Raw genomic sequence first — 23,551 nt, 5'->3', positions numbered from 1 at the left:
TGCTGACCTGGTTCATTTGATTAATTGGCCTTACTGTAAAGCTCTCATCACATGGGTGGAAAGCTGCTGCCATGCCGGGCCGCTAATCCTTCCGAACCCAACCTAAATGTGACGAAGCTGCGTGCAGCCTGTTGCTTCGCCCTGCACAACATCTTCCCCGGCCTGTCGCTGCCGTTATCTGCAGAGCGCACTGTGCTGAGTGTGTGCGTGTGTGCTGTTTTTTTTTTTTTTTTTTTTTTTTGCAGTGAGCAGAATAAAGGCGTGTCTCTGAGTCATGCATATAATAGCGCGACGAGCCGCGATAGGCTTCGGCTCTCCGCTTCTCCTCAGCTCAGTGCGCACCAGCAAACCCACCGGCTGCCGCGGGCTCCTGACCATGGCCGAGCGCTGCCCACACTCAGAGGTGTTCAACAAGCCCAAGGTACGTAAGCGAGCCGGAGACCACGGCGGCTCAGAGCGTTGTTTACGGGCTGGCTTCACGGTACAGTAAGTACAGTGAGGCTGAAAGTACAGGGAGTACAAGCGAGAGAACATCCGCAGCGGAAAGGTGTTTCTGAGCCAATTAGGAAGGAGGAACATCAAAAACTTCGCTTTGGTTGGCATGGAAACCTGTTTTAAACGAGGAAGTTGGATCGTCTTGCTTCTTTTACCGGTTTGTTGGTGTTACTAACCACAGGTGTTACTAATCATCAAGGGTTCGACGGGGCAACACAGAGAAACCAAAATAAACTCAGCAAAACTCAAATCCCTTCACATTTTGGTGGTTATTAGATACATTTACTCAAAATGTACTTCTTACTTTTACTCGCGTATGAAGCATCGCTACTGAGTAAAATTTCTGTCTTTTTTACCCACTGAATGAATAACAAACATGTTTTAGCCACAAAAAAAAGAAAAAACAAAACAATAACTACACACGTACAGTTTTTGTTGAATTTTCCTAATATTTTTATTGAAAGAAACTAATTTGGAAAGCTTTTCTTTAACTTTTTTTTTAACTTATAATAATTATTGTCATTAAAATACAAAAAAATTCACATAACAAAATTTTTGTCCATCTCATATGTAATTTTTAAATATTAAATGATTGATCATTTTACTCCGTACTTGTGTAGACTTTTTACTTTTACTTTAGTAAAAATTTTCAAGTAGTGCAAGTCAACAACCCAGCTTTTTTGGGTTGTTGACACGTTTACTCACTAATAAGGTTAAAATAAATAGCTTTAACTGGCACTAGGAAAATGCTTTCCATTTAAATGTTTATTGTCACATCTTCTTAATCACTTGTGCCCTTTGAATCGGAGTCCTAACTGAACATGTAGCTGTTCAGACAGCTGATAAGCTGACAACAAAAGCCTGAGTCAGAGTGAAAGATGGGTGGAGGATGTGGGCAAATGACAGATCAGCTGTGCATGTCTGCAGAAGCAGAGAGCTCAAGGAGTGAAAGCAGAGTGCTGGCAGAGATAACCTCATTACATATTAATATGCTGCTGCAGAGCTGGTGGTGGCGCCGGAGTCACTGTGCACTGCAGCAACCGTCACAGGTTCAACATGCAGACTTATTGTGCTGATTGTGTTTTTGGAGCGTTACATCACCTTCATGAGGTTAATGAGTTCAATCAATTATCTATGTCCTGAAAACTAACATCTCAGTTTCACTTATTTTAGTTTGGCGCTACAATATTTAGTATATAAGCTCAGCATTTAACTTACAAATGAAATATTATAGTTTGTAGGCTAACTAATTTGCTACCAAGCTAAATATATAGAGTGAAATATTTGGCTTACATACTAAATATAATCCAAGCTAAAATGCGTGAAACTGAGCTATTTAGCTTAGTAGCTAAATACGGTAATTAGGAACTCAAAGAGCTCAAGATTGGAGCCAAATTTGTAGCTTTCCAGTTGCAGGTAAATATTTAATTTGTAACCTCCTTGATAACTAAATATTTAGTCTGGAGCTATAGCTTACTAACTAAATTTACTAACTAATGTTTGGAGCAAAGTATTTAATTTGGAGCTAAATATTTAGCTTGTAGGTTAAATATTTAGCTTACAAACTAAATCTTATAGTTTGTAAGCTAACTATAATTAGGTTAGCTACAGAGCTAAATATGTAGCTCTGTAGCCACATATTTAGATTGGAGCTAAACCTTTAGTTTGTAAGCTAAATATTTAGCTTTCTAACTAAATATTTAGTTTGGAGCTATAGTTTACTACTAAATAATTATTTTGGCGGTAAATACTTGTTCTGTATGCTAAATATTTAGCTTGCTAACTACATATTTAGTTTGTAGTAAAATATGTATCTTAGCTTGCTATTTTTAATTTGTAAGCTAAATATTTAGCTTACAAACTACCGTATTTTCCGCACTATAAGGCGCATAGAATAGATGCTACAGTAGAGGCTGGGGTTACGTTATGCATCCATTAGATGGAACTGCGATAAAGGGAATGTCAACAAAATAGTCAGATAGGTCAGTCAAACTTTATTAATAGATTTCAAACCAGCGTTCTGAAAACTCCGTTCATTCCCAAAATAAACAGCTGTTGCTTCCTCCACTTCTGCACCATTGATTCGTTCATGTTAAATTCTCTCTCTGCTGCTCTATTCCCGTGTTCTACTGTGTGACTGATCGCCTTGAGTTTAAACTTTGCATGATAAGCGTGTCTCTTAATAGGAGCCATTTTGGGGTCTTTACACAAAACCCAGCGTGCATCGCGCGCTTCTTCTTCTACGGGGGAAAATGAAATCGGCGGCTGCTTACCGTAGTTCGAGACCTGTTGTGGCTCAATATTGGTCCATATATAAGGCGCACCGGATTATAAGGCGCACTGTCGGTTTTTGAGAAAATTGAAGGTTTTTAGGTGCGCCTTATAGTGCGGAAAATACGGTAAGTCTTATAATTTGTAACTATAACTAGCTTACAGGCTAAATATTAGCTTGGAGCTAATATTAACTTGGCAGCTAAATACATGGCATGCAGTAAAATCTTCTGTTTGTAAGCTAAATATTTAGCTTACTAACTAAATATTTAGTTCAGAGTTAGACTAAATATTTGATTTGCTTTGGAGCTAACGTTTTAGTTTAGATTAGAGTTGAATATTTATTTTATTTCTCAAATAATTAGTTTGAAACTGTGACATTTAAGAAAGTTTGTAAGTTTGACTGTGTCTCCAATTTCTTTATTACCCACAAAGTTTCTCAAAATCCACACAGTACTCGGGTACAACTTAAAAAGCTGCCATATGTCAAAAACAAACTCAGAAGAAGTCTGATCATCTGATTTGTGTCTTATGTAACGTCAAAATCATCTCTGTGTTTGGAAATGTTTAATTTTCAGCAAACAAAGAATGAGGCAATGCTACATCGCTGCTAACTTTGTTGTGACTCTTGCATAATTTGTCTGAAACAATCGGAGCGGCTCTTAAAGTTCTGATGTAATCAAAAGAACTCTAATTAAACTATTTGTATGCACCAACTATTCCCAAATTCATCATGATACATCTTACGGTTTTAATTATGGAGGGCGTTCAGTCTGAGCCGTTCTCTTTTAGCTGACTCTCTTTCTTTGCGGTCAGTTGACAAATTCAGATCATGTCCCAGTGGATGAGTAAACATGTTCTGCACAGTCTGTGCAACATTTTATTGGGTTTATCCATCACTTCTGTGACATGAGTGAAAATCAAAAACAATTTCACACAGCAGAATGAAATGGTGCAGCTGTTGCATCATTTCCTCCCTACGAATGGCTTCACACCCAAACTTACAGTCTAGTATGAATTGTTAGGACCAAAAGACTAAAAACTGTCTGAAATATCATACATTAAATGATCCACAAATATGACTTCTGGGAAATTTCTGCACAAAAATGTTTTTTCACTCTATATCACGTGAGAACCACAGACTTTTAGTTGTTTATTAAATTTTTATGTGACAGACCAACACAGATCCTCTTAGTGATGAAAAGATACAAACTCTTCCCATGGTAAAACACGGTGGTGGTAGCATCATGCTCTGGTGTTGAGTGTGATCCATAATGAGAAAAGGTTCTAGAGAAATTAATACTTTTATAAGCAGCTTATTTTTGTCCAAGTTATTCAGTTTTCTTAAAACAAAGTTTTTAAAAAAAGGTGAGTTTCTGTTAGTTTATGGCACAGCTGGATCACATTAAAATGTTTTTAACAAAAAATAGATGTGAATATAAAAGCTGCATGAGGGAGGGTCATAAATCTGAATCTCCTCAGTTCATCTGAGCTTCCTCTTTGGCTTCATACTCTGATATAAAACTTTTCTCTTGCAAAACTGCAGACATTTTCAGTGTCACGAGATTAATTTAAAATGACCGCAATGTGCTGCAGGGTGAACTGAAAGAAGAGCCACATGATTTCCTGAAGTAGATATCGAGTGGAGAAGAATTTCATCATCTGTAAACGGCTCTGAAGCTTCAACATTTAAAAAACTTTTATGAAAAATGATTGTTAATAAAAAGAAAAGCTAGAAAACACACATGAATCAGAGATTAGATCGATTAATTTGTGCAGATGGAGGTCTTATTTTAGAACTGAAACAGTTTTTCTCAACAAACAGAGCCGGCCAAAGGTATATGAGAGTTAAGCTAGCATGATAGCAAGTATAAATTTAAAAATATATTGAAACTATATACAATTTTGTATTATTTTTATAGTTTGTACACAAACAATAGGTTGATCTCCTCCTGCTGTCACTGTTAGGGAAATATAACATATCAAACTTGTTAACTTATTTACTGTAAATTTAGTGTTTACTTTCAAATAATTAAAATGATGTGATGCACTTAAATGCCACTCTGCATTTCAAAATCCAAATAATTGATACTTTAGTTAAAATCAGCAGCCATAATAACATATAATGTAAGCTATAATAATGTGGTATAATATACTCTACTTACAAATGATGCTAATGAAAGTAGCTGTGTTACACAAAGTGTTAGAAATGATACATGTTGGCATTGGGGCCCCCAAATTAAAATGTGCCCAGGGTCTCAAAAATGCTTGGGGCAGCCCTGGTAACAAATAACCAGTTGTAATGTTTAAGTGTTATTAAAGCAACATATTTGGTATTTAAAGCTAAAAGATTTGCCCATCATCTCCAGTTAAACTGAGGATGTGTCGTTAAGGTAACGAGACCAAGAGGATATCTCAGTCTCAAGCACTTCCTGGTGGGACCCAAGACGTTTCCCAGGTCATAGGTGACCTTTGACCTGGGAAACGACCTATCTGGGTTTGTCCCAGTCTCTCTTCTTCCAGGTTACAGTTCATTGTAGATGGACAAAAAGGAGGAGTAAATTTCTGCCAAAAAACTCAGAAATTTAGAAATTAATCTTAGACATTTTCTATAAAACAAAAGTTGGAGTTTCAAAAAAGAAGAAACATCTACTTTTGAATCTGAAAAATTTTCTTGTTTTCTAGAAAATTTCTGAGATTAATTTTAAAATTTCCAAATGTTTTCCAGCAAATATTCAACATTTGGAGCTCAGAGAAAATTTTTTAGGTGAATGTCAAAATTTCTGATTTTCTTTCTAGCAAATTTTCAACTTTTGAAACTCAGGCATCTCCTTGTGTTTCCTGTAAATTTTCTGAGCTTAATCTCAACATTTCTGGGGTTTTCCTAGCAAATGTGTGACATTTGGAGCTCAGAAATCTTTCAAACAAATTTCGCTTGCAGAATGATTTTGTGCAAAGAAAAATAATAAATGTAATGAACATGTGTTGCATAGCCCATAGAGCTATGCTAACCTGCTAAAGGAACCTTTACAGGATTTTAGGAACTGTTGAACCGTGGCTTTCACTGAGGCAAGATGGCAGAACTGGTTTTTATATCAACAGCTTCAGGAAACTAAAAACGGGAACTGCCTCAAAGTAAAAGCTTTGACAGACAGAAACTACTCATGTGTTTTACATATAAGGGCAGAAAAAGTGCAAAAATGTTGACTAGACAGATTTTAGAACTCGTTCTCTTGACCTCAGAGAGGCAACTCAGACAAGGATATTCCCTAAACATTATAAACATAACCATAAGTTCCACACACTCATGATGTAATAACATTTTCCATTACAAATACAAATGATCACCTGAACCTTTCATTGCAAGGCAACAGTGCAAATATCTTGATATAAGACAAAACTAGCTTACAGGTAACATTTAAGCAAGATATGAGCTTGTTTAGAGTCGATAATTCCTTAATATTGATGAAACAGTAATATCTACGTTGGCAAATTATTTAACTTTTAAACATGTTTTGTTATAAGTGAAATAATCTGTCCATGGAGCAAGTAGGTTGTCATCAATATTATGGAATTATTTACTTAAAACAAGCTCCTATATTTTGCTGAAAAGTTACCTGTAAGTTAGTTTTGTCTTATTTCAGCTGTACTAATGCATTTGAACTACCAAAATTACTTCATAAGATTTTGTGTTTTTGTAGTGTAGCTATTATTAAAATGTGTGGGAATAAAAAGTCTGATATGCAGAATGCTGTTGTTTACATTTCATCAGTCTCTGCCAGGTCATCTTTGGGGAAAATAGTGTGAAATATCTTCATAAGTTGGTAATGGTTTGTTCACATCCAAGGAAAACAACACATGCTTTGTTTTACTGCAGCTTTTTTATTATTTCTGCATGATTCTTGTTTCTTAAAACTAAAAATCATATAACCCAGCTGAGTCTCCAGTCCAAAGCAACACAAGCCAAGCTGTTAAGCAGCAAGGAGTCCGATTTGAATCATCTGAAGTTTTTCCTGGCCTGATCTTAAGCTTTAGCTTATAACGAGCCTCGTGTTGCTCTTTCTTAACCGGAGCAACTTATCTAACTCGTTGAGGGACGAGTCTAGATTCTTCCATTTCATCTGCTGGCATAAATCACAGCTTTCAGCAACAGAGGGGGAGCCAGGGCGGCTGTTCCTGTTTGCCCCCTGTGGCACCCCCGGCCCTGTTCGCCACTGGTTGCCCCACCATGTGCTCTGTATGCACAATGAGCTGCAGCCAAAGCACAACCTCAGCTACACTGCTCTGTTTGGTCCAGGAAGATGTGGCAACATTCCTGTGTGTGAGAGAAATTAACATTGATTGATTGATTGATTGATTGTCTTCTTCATCCACAGATTGAGCTGCATGTTCATCTTGATGGAGCCATCAGAGTGCAGACCATTCTAGATGTTGCCAAGTAGGTGGATTTGCTTTTTTTATTTTCCTTGAATGCTAACATGTTAATGCTCTTTCTTCTGAGTTTTTATTTATTTATTTATTTATTTATTTATTTATTTATCTATTTATTTAACAGATAAATAAATTTGTTAATGGTTGCCTTGTGCAGGTGCTTGCCTACAAAACACTCCAACATCCCAAACCCCCCTCAAAATCTTAGCAAGTATTTTTCGTCTAGTTTCTAGCACAAATATCTTATTACAACTTAAAATAAGACAAAAGTAACTTTTTATTAAGAGGTAACAGCTTGGTTTAAGTTAATAAGTCCTCAAAATTTTATGAAAAAGGTGCTGGCTCCACTAGCACACTGCAAAAACATAAAGTCTTACCAAGTATTTTTATTTGGGTTCTGGTGCCAGTATTTTAGTACACCTAAAATAAATAAAAAGTACCTTACATGTAACTTTTTAGAAGATATAGGAGCTGGTTTTAAGTATGTAATTCCTTAATATTGATGAAATATTACTACTTCCACTGGTAGATTATTTCACTTATAACAAGGGGAAAATGTCTTGTTAGAAGTGTAATAATCTGCCATTTAAATTAGAAATGAAAACAATAAGAAATTATTTGCTTAAAAAAGCTTTTATATCTTATAAAGTTACTTTCAAGTATTTTTATTTAATTTCATGTGTGCTAAGATTTTTGTGCCATAAATACCTGGGAAGATTTTGTGTTTTTCTATCCTAATTGTGTGGTTGATTTTATTGAATCAGGGTTTCTGCTGGCATCAAAGTAGAGAGGTTGCGTAATGAAATATGAACCTGTATTTGTATGACCTTTGACCTTCTGGATTATGTACAACTGAACGTGAGCATGTGAGTTCTGAGTATACAGCAATCAAGTGAGTTGATTGCCGTATCGCTGATGAGTAACACAAACGATTATCACAACATAGCACAAGAATTTACGCCATTAAGTCGTAACATTCTGAACTTTGACAAGTGAAGTAAATTTATGATTTTGATATCTCAGGTCAAAAGTGAACATTTTCAGTTTTCGGTGTTGATGTGTTAGAAGCAACCTAAGGATTTAATTGAGTTTCACAGGGAACAAAATTGCAACATTTGTTACATTTTCAGCTGCTGCTGTTCGCTTTCAGACTGCACTGTGTCAAACAAACCAAACTGTTGAAAATCTGTTCCCCTCCTCACCTGTGGGGGCGCTCTTTTGTATTTAGTAAACAATCATGAGCCATTTCTCGTGCTAGCGTTTGTTTTGGTTGTTTTTACCCAGAATGCCCTGCTCTGTAGTCTGCTCTGTAGTCCACTTCCTGCTTTTGGAACCGTCTCCAGTCTGTTTGCCGTTCACAGAAACCGAGGTTTCTGAGCGGACCAAAGTTTGTTTTTTGGTCCCAATCAGAGTTTGATTGCGCATTCACACCTCCCCAAACAAACCGGACTTTCTAGAAAAATGGACTACAGTTCGATTAAAGCAGACCGGACATGGCTGGTGTGGATGATGCACCAACCAACAAAACTGGTCATTTGTTTTACTGGATTTACCAGTATTTATTTTGGCACTGGTATTTCATACTCCATTGAAACCAAATGGGATCTGGTCCACCACAGCGATATGTAATTGTAGCCAAAAGGGTGTTGGTGTTGGTCCAAATCGTGGCTGTAGGTCCTGAGATGAAAAGGATCTTTCAGTCTAAAGAAAGCATCTTGAGAAGCTAGGGAAAATAGCTTTCCATCGGCCATGAAAAGATTCTGGCAACCAGTCAGACATTACAGAAAGGGGAAGCTGTCAACGCCGTTTGCAGCAACTCTGATCTCATGGAATCCATTTTGGGGGTGAAAGGATATCAATCGAAGAGCTTCAAAACCCAACCGACTGCATCTTGTAACAGAAGGAGTTCAGTACAACTTTTTCTCCATTTTCAGCCAGAAATGAAAATCATTTCCAGAGAGAGCTAAAAGTTCAGCTATCTTTGAGAGGCGAAAAAGTGAAAAGGGGCTTCTGCTTCTTGGTTGGAGGCCTTCCAGATTTATCCCAGCGGGTTTGTTTTCAGAGGGAGGAGGTCTAGCTAGGGGAAGAGCGAGTTATGGTGGAAAGGTTGTATCTGACAGCTAGATTTGGAAAGCCCAAATATCCCACAGAAGAGAAAAGTGGTGAGAAAAGGAGGTCTGGTGATCTCTGCTCAGACTTCTTCCTCCAAATCTCTATGGGAAACGCTCCAAAAAGCAGAACAACGGTTGAAAATCCATATTAGTGAATTCTTTCTGTAAGGAATGGTTTCTAATTGTATATACTTTCTAAACTTAAACAGTACAGCTATATACATTTCATCATGGAAAAAAAGAAAACTGAATGGTTGCCTCATTTTAAGTTAAGCAAAAATTTACATTCTGCGTGTTTTTAAACAACCGAAGTGCTTCAAAAATAAACACCCAGCCAATTTTTTGGCTATAAGTTAATGTTTTTTGTTAAGTCACATTCAGCGGTCACTGAGCCGTTACCTGGCAACGCCAGCACAGCACAGTCCCATTACCTAGCAACCCACGTTGAGCTCCGGCGTATCTGGTCAGCTGCAGAGTAGCAAAAAATTGTACTGAAGTAAAAGTAGTAATACTTTAACATATTTTTACACAAGTAAAAGTAAAAAGTATCCGTCTAAGAAATTACTCAAGTAAGAATATAAAAGTATTTGGTCAAAAGTCTAAACAACAAGTACTGAGTAACTGTTCAAATTATCAATCATTTAATATTTTAAAATTGCAAAATCAGAGAAAGCAAAATATAGAGTTAATTGGAAATTTAGCTATTTTAAGGACCAAAATGACAATAATAGTAACAAAATCAGGCAAAAGAAAATGTTTCTAAATCGATTTCTTTCAATAAAAAGATTTAAAGTTTGACAAAAACTGCAGGTGTGAGTCTGTTTCTGGTGAATTTTTGTTTGTTTTTCATTCAGTGGGTGAAAACCCAGAAATTTTACTCAAGTAGAAGCAGCAATACTTCATAATAAAATTACTCAAGTATAAAAAGTAATAAAAAAAAAAAAAGTCACTTGAGTAAATGGTACCTCAGTATCGGTATCGGAAATAAGAAAAAGTGAATTGGTCCACCAGCAAAATAAAGTACTTGTTTTCATTTTTACACTATCTTTTAACAATGTCTTCCATTTTTCCGTCTTTTATCCATCCAGGAGACGAGGCATCTCTCTTCCTGCAACCACAGCTGAGGAGCTGAAGGAGAAGATCATCATTCACGAGCCTGCCACTCTCACAAAGTTTTTGGAAAAATTCGAGGAGTACATGCACGTGATTGCGTAAGTATCGACACAGCAGTTTCTTAAATTGCATAACTGTAGAGGGAGTTTCCTTACAGGAAGTGCAAAGTGTGACAGTGGGGTCAGAGTTCACCTTGAGAGCTGAAGTCCAGTCTTTTGTAACTGTAGTTATGTTGCATCCAAAGTCTTTAAAGAAGGCTAGGTGTGATTGATGGAATTGGTATGTAAAGCACAGGAAGATTATGCAATGTAACTCTGCCCCACAGCAGGGGGCGTCACTTTTAAAGTCCAGACATATAGAACAGGAACACGGCATTATTGAGATCAAGTGTTGGCAACCAACCAGAAAAAGGACAGTAAACTTATTCAGGTGTGCTTTTCATGTGTCACTCTGCCTTATTTTTCATCCTGACCTCTGAAGAACAGACTAAATACAGTCCAACGCCGCCGGTGTTGCACCACATTATGTCACCACCGTACACTGTGACCGTAGGAGGCGCTGTTGCAGTTTCACAGTTTTTCGTCATACTTAAGCTAAAGGAAAAATAAAGAAAAAATGCTGAACAGAGGAAAAAGTGACATCTTACCACGGTGTTTACAGAATATGATCTGATCAGATATTGTGAACACACTGTAGCTTATAGTAAAATATAAGTTACGATGGACCGTTTGCACGTGACGTCACGCTCTTCAGAAATCTGCACGCTCCGCCATGATGGGCGGCAAGACGACCTATACGCTCCAGAATAGGTTGTTTGTTATAAACAAACATCTGTAACCTAATATTGCTTTTATTTAGTTGATTTCACTTTTAAAATGGTCATAGAGTGCTGCGCGGTCAGCTGCACAAACAGACAAGGATAGAAACCAAACTTGTCACTTTAATGAGGAAAAATACGGCGGCGATGGAGAGCAGCTGTCACTCATAATGACTGGCAGTCCTCTGTGTAATCGTGGATTTGCTGATTTTTACAAAGTTAGAATACTAGCGTTCATATACTTAATAAGTAAGTATGATTAGAAAGATATCAAATATCGCATTATGGAGAAGGTACGCATCTAACCATTGGTAACCATGGAGACAATGCCGCGCCATCATGTAGCCTAGCATGCATGGAAACAACTGGTTAGCATTTCGTCTTTTGTATGTTTTTAAGGCAGCTGCGGTGTAAGGAGAATCACTGTTTATGACATAGTGATGAAAATCATGTGGCGTGAATTCAGGAAAAATCGGTAATTTGACCAACACTTCAGGGGGGAGGAGGTACGGGTCGGTTTCTAAGCTAGTTATTTCCAACTTTTGTAAATTCCGCCGTCGCTGTGTCCCAACCAGGTGTGTTACGTTCACAGACAAATTATCTCAACTCGAATAAGAAGAAGCCATGAATAAATTGGAAAAAACAACTTTGGAAAACAATTTCAGAAGCTCTGTTGCTCTGTTCAATACTCCTGGTATTCTGACAGAACACTGTCCATCATGGCGCCTCCATTGATTAAGTGAAATTGTTGCATAGGGTCAATATTTTAATTCTCTATTTACAGAGCATTATGAAGTATTCTGTGACGATTTATATTTCCATAGTTGCAATATTAGTAGTAAGTTGTTGATTGTTGGACTTTTTCTTTATCTCTCGGGGAATGGCAAAGTGGTTTTAAACTGCAACAACGCCTGCTATGGTTACAGAATGTGGTTTGTAACCAGAATATGGTCTGTAACCAGTGTGCAGCTGTTCGCACTGGTTACAGTGGGTTGGACTGCAGTGTGCAGCTGTACCTTTCTTCTGTGCAGCTCGAACTTTAGGGAACTTGCTGGCTGGGTTTAGCTCTTGCAGGGCAGTAGTATGGCTCTGTGCAACAGGAGGATGCTGCGGAACAAAGGTCATTCAGGTGGGCAGCATTCACTGTAAACGCTGGAAGCATTTTGTTCTGTGACACGTAGCGAAATGAGGCCTGTATGACAATAGACGTGTGACAGAGAAGAATTTCTGAAGGATAAAAACCTCATAACCACATTGTCATTGGACAACAAATTTTGTTGGGCAACAAGTTGTTCCAGAACTTATTGTGATAAATGGTCATATTGTTGTTTTGAGACAATTTTCAAGTAATATAATAGTAAAAATGGCATAATAATACAAGAACGCATTCTCAAAGATCAATAAACGCTGCTCTACTATTTTTACACTATCTTTTACTAAACTAAAGTCTACTAAACTATTTGCACTAGAAATTAGACTAAAAATACTTGAAGTTTTGTGTTTTGCCGTTTCTGCTCCAGTGCTGATCAGCATTGTTACTCTAGTGCTTACAGGCATGTACAAATTTTATATGTGCTTTATAGTTAACTAATAAGTTAAAATTCTGTCAGTTTGAACAAAACAAGTTCACCAGAAACCGTTTGATACAATCACACCAGCTGCACTTGAACTATCCCAGATCAGCTCTCTTTTGATCTCAGTATTTTGCAGTTTGTGATCTTATCACACATCTGCAGAAAAAACTTAATTCCTGTCAGGTTGTGGTTTTCAAGATCACCAAATTAAACATGTAGTAAGAAAACAAACAGGAAGTACAGCAATATCTCGTAACAACTCGCATAAAGACGATGCAATAAAAAGATGAAAACATGAAGAAAATCTAAAGTAATTTGAATGTAGAAATGAATTTTTTCTTGTAAATAAAAACGCTCGTCAAGCAAATCAAGCTGATAAATGGGTCAAACGTATGTAGAAGAATCCACGTTTGACCCATTTATCCCATTTGTTATTCTTGATCAGAACAAATAAGAGTAACAAGCTGAGACTGCCAACATTTTTTGGATGCCATGTTTTACACTCCCTGCTCAGGTGGCGTCACAGAAACTATAAAGATTATAAAATAACATCATGAACCAGTCCTTCTGCATCTTTGAAGAAATGATTCTCCTAAATGTAGATGTTATACAAGTGAACAAAGGTTGCGATTGAGGTTTGCTTGACACGTGATACACAGAAATGCCCTGATCGAAACCAACTCCAAGATTCCTGACATAAATGTATAATTGGCTTGTGAAAAAACAAGTTTAACTTCAACCTGAATTTAAAAACAAGACAGTGTATAGTGCAGTACAAAGGTCAGTTCTTTTATTGTTATTTTGCTTCTGCAGGCTTTCTGAAAGTTTTTCAGGAACGTCTTAATCCTTATTACCAATCTGTAAAGAGATTTGGATTGGTTTGTCACTTTTGCACAGCACTACAGATAAAGTACAGCACCTCTGCTAATATGACTGCTAGAAAAGAGGTTTAAAAAAACCTGAAATAAATTCATCTTTGACTGCAGTAAACAAATGTAGAAAAATCCAACTCTCTTTTAATATCTGTAATGTTTTAAAATAAAATCCGAGTAGGTCAGAGTTGTTGACATCCATTTAAATTGATCTAAAATTAAAAATGTGTTTTTACCTTTTATACTTTAATTAGGTCAGTCTGACTGTATAAAATAAATGTGATGTTACACAGAGATCAATTTTGAATCGATCTTCATAAATCATTAAAGTCATGTTTAAAAAGTTTCAATTAACAAACAGGTTTTTCCTTCTTAGTAAATAAATTAATAAGTGTTGATTTTTTTAAATGTTGTTGGAAAGAATAAAATTAAATAAATGTATTTAGGAAGAAATTACAGATTAATGCCACTAAAAGAAAAAAATCAGACTTTTTTTTCTGAAGATTAAAGTCAGAAATCTGAGATTGAAATTTGAATTTTGTGATTTATGTAGAACGGTGATGGTAGGTCTTTTTTTCAGTGGCACTAAACCTCTTCCTGTATCCAATTGCTCTTTGTACCGCCTTGTTGCTGAAATTTGCTATACAAATTAACTTGATTGATCGATTAATTGATTGATATTCAACACTACCTCCCGTAACTTTTAGCTGAGATGTCAAGTTGAACAAATAACATTTAATAGTTCATGATAAGCAAAAATACTACTGATGAAAAGCTGAAAACAGCCATAAAATTGTTACGGTACACAGCATGATTTTTATCACATCAGCATTTCTGTTGCTCATTGTTTATTTTGCCACTTCAAAAAACAAATTACTGATTGTTAATGAATCAAAGCGTTTCATTGCTTTTTCCGTTTCAGTGGCGACAAAGACGCCATAAAGAGGATCGCTTACGAGTTTGTTGAGGACAAAGCCAAGGAGGGAGTCATTTACGTTGAGGTCAGGTACAGCCCACATTTCCTCGCCGACTGTGATGTTGGCAAACCCATTCCTTGGAACCAGACAGAGTGAGTGTTTTTTATTCATTTATTTCATTATTTTCTGGCTGTGGTGGGGTGCGTTACATTTGTTTTGTGTTTTTGTGGACAGAGGAGACTTGAGCCCTGATGAGGTGGTGCGTCTGGTTAACGAGGGCCTCAGAGAGGGGGAGAGGGCCTTCAATATCAAAGCCAGGTCCATTCTATGCTGCATGCGCCACATGCCAAGTAATGACCTGTTCATGCTCGTGTCTGCCAAAACACGCTTGTGAGATAAGGGTCCTGTGTGCTAATGTCTTGTGTCATCGAAGCTCTGCCTCAGTTATTCTTTCAAAGAGACTCGATTGATTTTATGGTTTAGAAATTTTTTAAAAATCTTTTCCAGAACAAAATGTGCTTTTAATTAGAACTCCAAGAAATGTCCAATGCCTATTAGTTAGGGCGAAGATAGCTGGGGAGCATAATAGTTTAAAAAGAAGGAATGAAAATAGTTGCTAGCATGGGATTTCTTTCCTGACATAATTTGCTGCATTACTAAGAGAAAATAAAAGTAAAGTAAAACAAAAAAAGTCTGAATAATTTGACACATTTAAGTGTATTTTCTAACTTACAAAGTGATGAAAGGAGGATTAAATCTATTCTTAAATAAAGCGAAAGATAAAATATCTGAAAAAATAGAACAAAATCCTGCAGCTTTAGTCAAAAAAGAAGCATTTTCCAACCCATGGAAGCTTATTCCTCTGATTTGGTGTTGCAGCACTTTCAGCACCAGCTGGTGTTACTGTGTTAACATGAAGCAGCGCTGACGGTAACATGAACTGCAGTAACATGAGCTGCTCTGTTCCAGCAACTGTTTCCATGCAAACCAGCAGCCAAATTAACTTCACGTGCCAAATAAATGTGAATATGTTCTAAATAAACCCAACAGGAAACATTATGCAGATATTCTAGGTGGAAATAAGATTATGTTTTGTTTTAGAAATATGTTATAATTAGAAAATGTGGACGAGTCACAATTATTCTGGTTTTATTCCATTTTTATAGCAGTAAATGTATGATTGAAAGCAGACAAACAACAAATTAGTTGAATATTTTTCAGATCCCCTCTGGCAGAACTACAAGAGCGTTCGTGTCTCTCATGTCTCTGCAGTAAATATGAGACGGCGGCACATAGACCTTGCACCAGCAAAATCTGATTTTGACTTTTCTAAGTTAAGCTCAAGAATCCAGCTGCTGGCCGAGCTTCAAATTTCCTGCACAGACCTGAGAAGAATCCATCTCAAAACCTAAAGCAAATCATAAAAAACTAGTCATAGTGTTCAATTCTGCAGCCTGCGTGTCGATTCATGTTTTTCTAGGCTCAGGATTTCCTTGGATTTATTCAGATGTCTCATTTCTTTTGCACACTGCACACATTGTGTTGAGTTAGCAGGCCTAAAATGTGTCGTAATGGAAGTTTGAACTCGTTCCAGGCTGGTCCATTGAAGTGGTGGAGCTGTGTAAGAAGTATCGGAATGATGGCGTGGTGGCCATCGACCTGGCAGGTGATGAGTCGATGAACCTCGAAGCAAACCCAGAACACAGGACGGCCTACGAGGTGAGCACGGAAAACCATAAAGATATTAAAAACACTCCAGACTTCAGCCAAAAACATGGAAAAACAGCAGAATTAGATGATAAACATCTTTCTGAACGTCTTAACTTAAAAGTGAGTTTCCACTTTTACTACAAATCTTTCAGGAATAACTTTTTCTGGACATGTCTTGGCATGCACTATAAAAACACAATATCTTACTGCGTATTTTTGGTCTAGTTTTTAGAGTGAATATTTTAGTACTCTTGAAATTAGATCAACCTAACTTTCAACTAACTTTACTGCAACATATAAGAACTTGTGTTAAGTCAATAATAACTTAAAATTTTTTTTTTTTTTAAACGCTGGTCTCACTGGCACACTGCAAAAACAATTTAACTTAACAACTATTTTTGGTCTAGTTTTTAGTGAAAATATCTAAAGATAAAACTAACTTGCAAGTAATTTTTCAGCAAGATATAGTTGCTTGGTGTAAGTAAATTATTCCTTAATATTTATGAAAAAGTTCTGGTTCCATTGTCAGATTATTTCACTTGTAATGTGGGGAAAAATATCTTGTTCAATCTCCAGTTTGTCTAGTTTTTTGCTTTTCTGTCCTTGTTCTTCCAGTTCAATAGATTTAGGTTTTCATTCTTGCCAACATTTCTTTCTGCGCTGAAGCATGAAGACGTTTGTTTACCTGTGAAAAGCTTTGAATCGAATACAAGTTTACATGAACCGCCCACACTGATCTCATCTATAGACATCTGTACTGATGAATGAAATGGAAACTTTATTCAGCGAGGAGAAAGAGCAGAGTCCTCTCCGAAAGCAAGTTTTATCATCTACGGTTTATGATCTCAGATATAAATGTGCCGACTAAGCAGAAGTGGGCAGAGTACCCAAAGATTGTAGTCAAGTAAGAGCAGCATTACTGGAACAAATTTTTACTCAAGTAAAAGTAAAAAGTAGCTGTCCAGGAAATTACTCAAGAGTAAAAAAGTAAAACATTTACTAAAGAACTGAGTAACTGATCAAATTATCAACCATTTTATATTTTAAAATTACATCATCAGATAAACCAAAATATAAAGTTCAGTGGAAATTTTGGCATTTAAGGACCAAGATGACAATAATACAAGCAGCAAAAAATAACAAAAGAATTTTTTGCAAATCAGTTTCTTCCAAATAAAACTTATGAAACTATAACAAATACTATAGGTGTACTATGTACTATGGCTGGTGAATTTTTGTTCAAATATGTTTGATTTTCATTGAGTGGGTAGAGAATCCAGAAAAATACTCAAGTAATAGTAAAAATAGTAAAAATGTTACTCACGTAAATGTAATTGAGTTAATGTAACTAGTTGCTACTATAAGCACAAAATGCTGACAATCCTGAAATAAAACCAGACGACATAAACATGGGGAGTGTTTTATGTCTTCAGGTTTATGTGAAGTTTCGTTGTGATTTTATTTTATTTTTTAAGTGAGCTGGAAAAGTTGCACAACGTTGCTCCAGTGAGAACCAAACAAAGCGTTGCAGATGTGAAAGCCAGATGTTTGGCCGCGCCGCTTTGTTTCTCATGTGTTCCTTGATGGATGTCGTTCCCAGGAGGCCGTTCGATGTGGGATTCACCGCACGGTTCACGCAGGAGAGGTGGGCCCGGCGTCGGTGGTGAAGGAGGTGAGCCGCTCGACAGGAACTGCTCCGAGGTTTGGCCGTCACGTCTGACATCTTAACCGTCCGTAAATGTGCATAAACGAAACCCCGAAGCCACAACAATAGAGATGAGGGCAAAGAGCCGAGCACAACAAGCAGAGCAGAGTTTTGTCAACTAATTGGAGGTCAGTAAAGAACAAACTGGGAAGAACGATAGAAGCGATCGACTGAATGGGTTTTGTTTCAACAATGAGGAAGCTGGTCAACGATACCGGGAGCCGATTCTGAAGCTGCAGAAGAAGTTTAAACTGTCCTGACGTGTGAATATCTTAACAAAGAAGCAACATGGAGGCAATGAAGAAAGGGGAAAATTTCCAAACCAAACCTCACCTGCTGTGAGATGGTGAAGATAAAACTGGGAGTAAATGAAACGTACAGCTGAAACCAGATCTTCTGTTTTTCTACATGACAGAATAATCAGAAGGACTTTTTTAATCACCTTCTTCAAATTCAGACATTAATGCCTTTAAATAATTAAGGGAAAGCTCTGATGATGATGTCATGCCTTTACAAGCTTCCTTTAAAGGGGAAGCTAGTATCAGAATTTCACTTTTTCAGGGGTTAAACTTGTCGGATATTTTGTTGTTTCTTAACTTTTTTTGCGTGTCTGTTTGGTGTTTCAGGCTGTTGAAGTGTTGAAGGCCGAACGAGTCGGACACGGCTACAACACGCTTCAGGACCCAGCCCTGTACAGAAAACTGCTAGAGCAAAACATGCACTTTGAGGTAAACAACCAACTTCACAAGCCTTTCCATCAAAACAAAGTCCTTATTTTATTCTCTTGTGTTTATGATTCCATATTATGGCCATGCTAAGAAAAAATTAAACAAAATTGCAAGAGTAAAGTCATAATATTTTGAGAATAATGTCATAATATTATCACCATATTCTCAAATTATTTTGTGTTTATTCTCATAATTTTATTGTATTTTTTTCTTTGCGTGGCCCAAATACTTTAGATTATGTAAGTATCCTGAAAGTATTTCCTCCTGATTATTAAGTTTTAGTGGTGAACTTTCCATGGAAGTGGAGATATTGCGCCCTCTAGTGGAGACATGAGTTGAATGAAATGTTCTCCTTGCAGATGTGTCCTGTTTCCAGTAAGCTGACAGGTGCCTGCGACTCAGACTTTACCCAACACCCCATCATAACGTGAGTTTTTTCCCCTCACATTGAAATATAGATTAAAACAAAAACGTTCATGAAACCGGGATTTATTTTGCTTCTGCAGGTTTAGAAAGGACAAGGCCAACTACTCCCTGAACACAGACGACCCTCTGATCTTCAACTCCAACCTGCTACTTGACTACAGCGTTGTGCACCAGCACATGGGATTCACGGAGGAGGAATTCAAACGGCTGGTGAGATCAAATGCAGTTTAATAATAGCACCAGATCACAGGGAGAAGCCATTTAAATGAGGCTAGAAAGGAGAACACGGCGTCTATTTGCCTTTTATCGCTGATTATTTGAACAAGAACAAAGCCGTACTCTGAAAAATATTCCATCTTAGTTCTGTTTAACATTTCAAGTCCTTTTATGCAGCATAAAGTCTTAATTTCACTAAGAAAAACAACAAAGCAGGTTTGCATGAAACATGGCCTTGCATAAGACCGTAGAGGAAAAAAACTGGCATTTGTATTTGCACAATCGAGTCACTTCAAAGCCTGAAGAGCTCAACCTTAAAGTAACAGATCACCAGCTCCATTAAAGGTCAGTGATTATATTAAATACCAACATGTAAATAAATTAACATCAACGGACTTTTTCCTGACTGTTACTGATTATATTTGCACTGCAGTTCTGTAAAGTGGCTAAAACAATTCAAGGGTTTTGCAGATATTTATTTCTACACAAATCCTTTAAGGTCTAAACTTTGACTGACCACCTGCATTAATTTTGTTTTTGTTGTAGATTTACAGCATTTTAGTTTGTTTTATTGTAACCAGAGATATATCAAGTGATTAGATTTATTGTAAAATCTCTTTTTTGCATAGTCTGAAGAGTAAAAATTATAGTTACTTAATAAAAACATGAAGATTGATTTCTTTAAAGAAGTAATTATCACAATTTTAGTAGTTAAATAGTCTAGAAATAGATCTAGGACTTTTACAATATCACCACGTGCTAGTTTTATCCTTGTAGTGTTTATAAAAAAATTAATTGAAACAGTTAAAATGTTAAATAGCTGCAGCTATTAGCACAAGAAAAATTACAATCACAAAATTTTAAGTATATTTGTAATGTGGCTGTAACAGAACCTCAACTGCTAAAGAAAAAACATGCAGAATATGAACCACTTAGACTGCACCATGTATGGAAAGCTAGAAGTGCCACAGTCTTTTAAAAAAAAAAAAGGATAGTTGAGACCAAAACACAAGACGGAAGATCAGTTTTGGTAGAAAGGAAAGAGAAAAATGATAAATCCAGCAAATGAAAATGATTGAGTTTGTTTTAGTTTATCCATCCATCCATTTTCTGTTCACCCTTGTCCCTAATGGGGTTGGGAGGGTTGCTGGTGCCTATCTCCAGCTACGTTCCGGGCGAGAGGCGGGGTACACCCTGGACAGGTCGCCAGTCTGTCGCAGGGCAACACAGAGACAGACAGAACAAACAACCATGCACACACACTCACACCTAGGGAGAATTTAGAGAGACCAATTGACCTGACAGCCATGTTTTTGGACTGTGGGAGGAAGCCGGAGTACCCGGAGAGAACCCACGCATGCACAGGGAGAACATGCAAACTCCATGCAGAAAGACCCCGGCCGGGAATCAAACCCAGGACCTTCTTGCTGCAAGGCAACAGTGCTACCAACTGCGCCACTGTGCAGCCCTTGTTTTAGTTCATCATGCGATTTATTGTTTATTGTGACAGGCCTAACTGCAGCTTAGTCACTAGATGACATCGCGATGTCACCAAGCGGAAAAACACAGCCTCTCTAATGTGTTTTTTTTTTCTTTTGATGTAAATATTTAAAATATTTTCATTTAACTAGAACAGAAAAACACTCATTTGTAGCTCTTATATAAAAAATTCTGCTATTACAATAAATTACATACTGAGGCCAGTAGAGTCAGAAAATGAGCTTTTCAGACAAACCCTGCTGTTTCTATTGACCTGCTCACACTGACTTATAATCACTTAATCAATGCATTTGATTAGAAAAAGAGCTGAAGAAGCTGAAATCCATTTCCTCTCATCATCCTGAGCCAGGCTGGAGGGAACTCTCAGTGCTTACTGAATGGGAACTTTTGTCGTTTTGTCTCGTAGAGCATCAACTCTGCAAAGTCAAGCTTCCTCCCAGAGGAGGAGAAAGAGGAGCTTCTCTGCAAACTGTACGAAGCGTACGGGATGATACGGAGCACCGCCCTCTAAAACACCATCTGACCTCTTAACCAGCTCCCAACAACACAAAGAAATGTGGATTCACTGCTGTGAACCGACACGAAGCCTGGAGAACATCAGACAAGCAGGTTACTACTTCCCTTCCCCTCGTCATCCGGTTTCATCTCAAGAAGTTCTTACATATCTCCACAGTTTTTATCCACATGAGGCTACATTCCTCTGGAAGGTGCAGAAACATCCGAGGGTTGTCGTTTCATCATCTCATCTTGAGTTTACATGTTTTTGTTATGAAGACGAGCTTTAAAATGCAGAGTTATTCGCTATTCACAAACATGTGCAGCCTATAGACGCCGGCTTGTTTCCTGTTGTTTACATCCCATAGAGGTAAATTGCAGCGCTAAAAGATGATGGGAAAACGAATTGATTTAAGAGCAGAATATGAGAAAACACATGCGCACAAGCAGTCGATGTGCTTTTTGTTCTCCACATGAAACGAACCCGGGACCAGATGCATGAAACATTCATGAAAATATAGATGAATACAGTTTTCTAACTATTAGTCAGTGGGAGACGTAATGCAGACACATTAACTTTATTCCCACTTCCATCTTTAATTCTGTGAGGATGCGAATCACTAACATGAATAATGTTGTTGCACTAATGAATAAAAACAACTGGTGCCAAACTGGAAGAAAGTAAAGCAAATTATTCTTCAGGGGGAAAAATAAAAAATGGTTCGATTAATAACAATCTACGTCTCCTGCTTTTTCTGCATCAGATGAATAAACGGTTTATTGAATCTGTCATCCAGTTTTACTAGGAGACTATTAGGAATTATGAAAAACTAACAGCAGCACCAGAGGACAAAACAGCAAATTTCAGATATTTATTCTTCCTTTTAAGACGCTTTAGCAGAATGCTGGAAGACTAGTCTGAGTGAAACACATGAGACTTAAAATCTAAATATGTGCCTAAAACTAATAAGAATAATATAATTTTCATTTTATGGTTGTTAATCTTTTTCTTTTAAGATTTTTTTTTAATCCAGTTTCATCAGGTTTTTAGTTATTTTTTGTTTTTTTTTATTTTGTTCAGTTTCTCATTCACAAAAGAAAAGATGCTCGTTTCTTTTTCCCACCCATGTTTCTGCATCTGGCCCCTGGAGAAACAGCAGGTGAAAGAGCTCCATACCAAAAGTGCAGTCTTATATGTGTCCACTAGGTGGCATCGCGATGTCACCAAGCGGAAAAAACACAGCATCTCTGTGTTTTTTTAAAACTTTTCTTTTGATGTAAATATTTAAAATATTTTCATTTAACTAGAACAGAAAAGCACTTATTTGTCAGCACTCATTTGTAGCTCTTATATAAAAAAAATCTGCTATTACAATAAAAGCCATTTAAAAGACAGTTTTGTTCTACTTTTGAAATCTTTTCACATCTAATTGCTAAAATTCACACTACTTCAGCAAAGAATTGTATGGTGGTGTATTAGAGCCATTATAGACATAAAAAAGGTACAGTTCTACTAAAAAACTCAAAAATTGGGAATATTGGAAATTTTATAGAAGAAAAAAATTTCTGAGCTTCAAAATTTGAAATGTTTTACAACATTTTCTAGAAAAAACATTTCTGAGCTTGAAAAGTAAACAAATTGCTTGAGAAAACTAAAAAAATCTGAAATCTTCTAGAAAAAACTATATATATATACAGCATATATATATATATATATATATATATATATAGTTTCAGAATTTTTTCAAAACATTTTGGTGATTTGAGTTTGAAAAGTACAAAAAAATTCTAGAAAGAAAATGCCTTAACTTCAAATATCAAACATTTTCGACTTTAGAAGCTCAACATTTCTCCGGTTTTTTTTCTAGCAAATTTCTCTGTTTTTTTGGTGGAAATTTACTTAATTGTTTTGTTGACCTACAATATCCCTAACACACCATTGTACAAACGTCCGTTTCTTTATTGTGCTTAGCAATAAATGAACACAGCAGCCATGCTGGATGGAAATATCAACACCATCCTCATGTACACAACAAGCTGCGTTCAGGAATATTTATGGATCTAATTAACACGGCCTTTTACTGCTCCCAGATCTGCAGCCTTCAGTAACCCACAACCCGGACGGATTCCTAGTGTAAAAACGTAATTATCTCTGAGAAGCACACAAATG

General features: G+C 36.8%; 1 protein-coding gene across 1 annotated transcript; it reads left to right on the top strand.

Annotated features, from left to right (window-relative positions):
• The first annotated feature begins 237 nt into the window (after positions 1–237).
• On the top strand, positions 238–22,776 carry ada (adenosine deaminase). The gene is made up of 11 exons (XM_028010179.1): positions 238–421; positions 7,143–7,204; positions 10,397–10,519; positions 14,607–14,753; positions 14,836–14,951; positions 16,196–16,320; positions 17,912–17,983; positions 18,643–18,744; positions 19,104–19,171; positions 19,251–19,380; positions 21,293–22,776. The coding sequence occupies exons 1-11, from the start codon at positions 275–277 to the stop codon at positions 21,395–21,397; spliced, it is 1,197 nt and encodes a 398-aa protein (XP_027865980.1). The 5' UTR covers positions 238–274; the 3' UTR covers positions 21,398–22,776.
• The last annotated feature ends 775 nt before the right edge of the window (positions 22,777–23,551 follow it).

The sequence above is a fragment of the Xiphophorus couchianus genome, chromosome 24, assembly GCF_001444195.1.
Source record: "Xiphophorus couchianus chromosome 24, X_couchianus-1.0, whole genome shotgun sequence".
NCBI lineage: Eukaryota > Metazoa > Chordata > Actinopteri > Cyprinodontiformes > Poeciliidae > Xiphophorus > Xiphophorus couchianus.
Note: the sequence above shows the minus strand (reverse complement) of the source record. Positions and strands in the feature narration are given on the sequence as shown.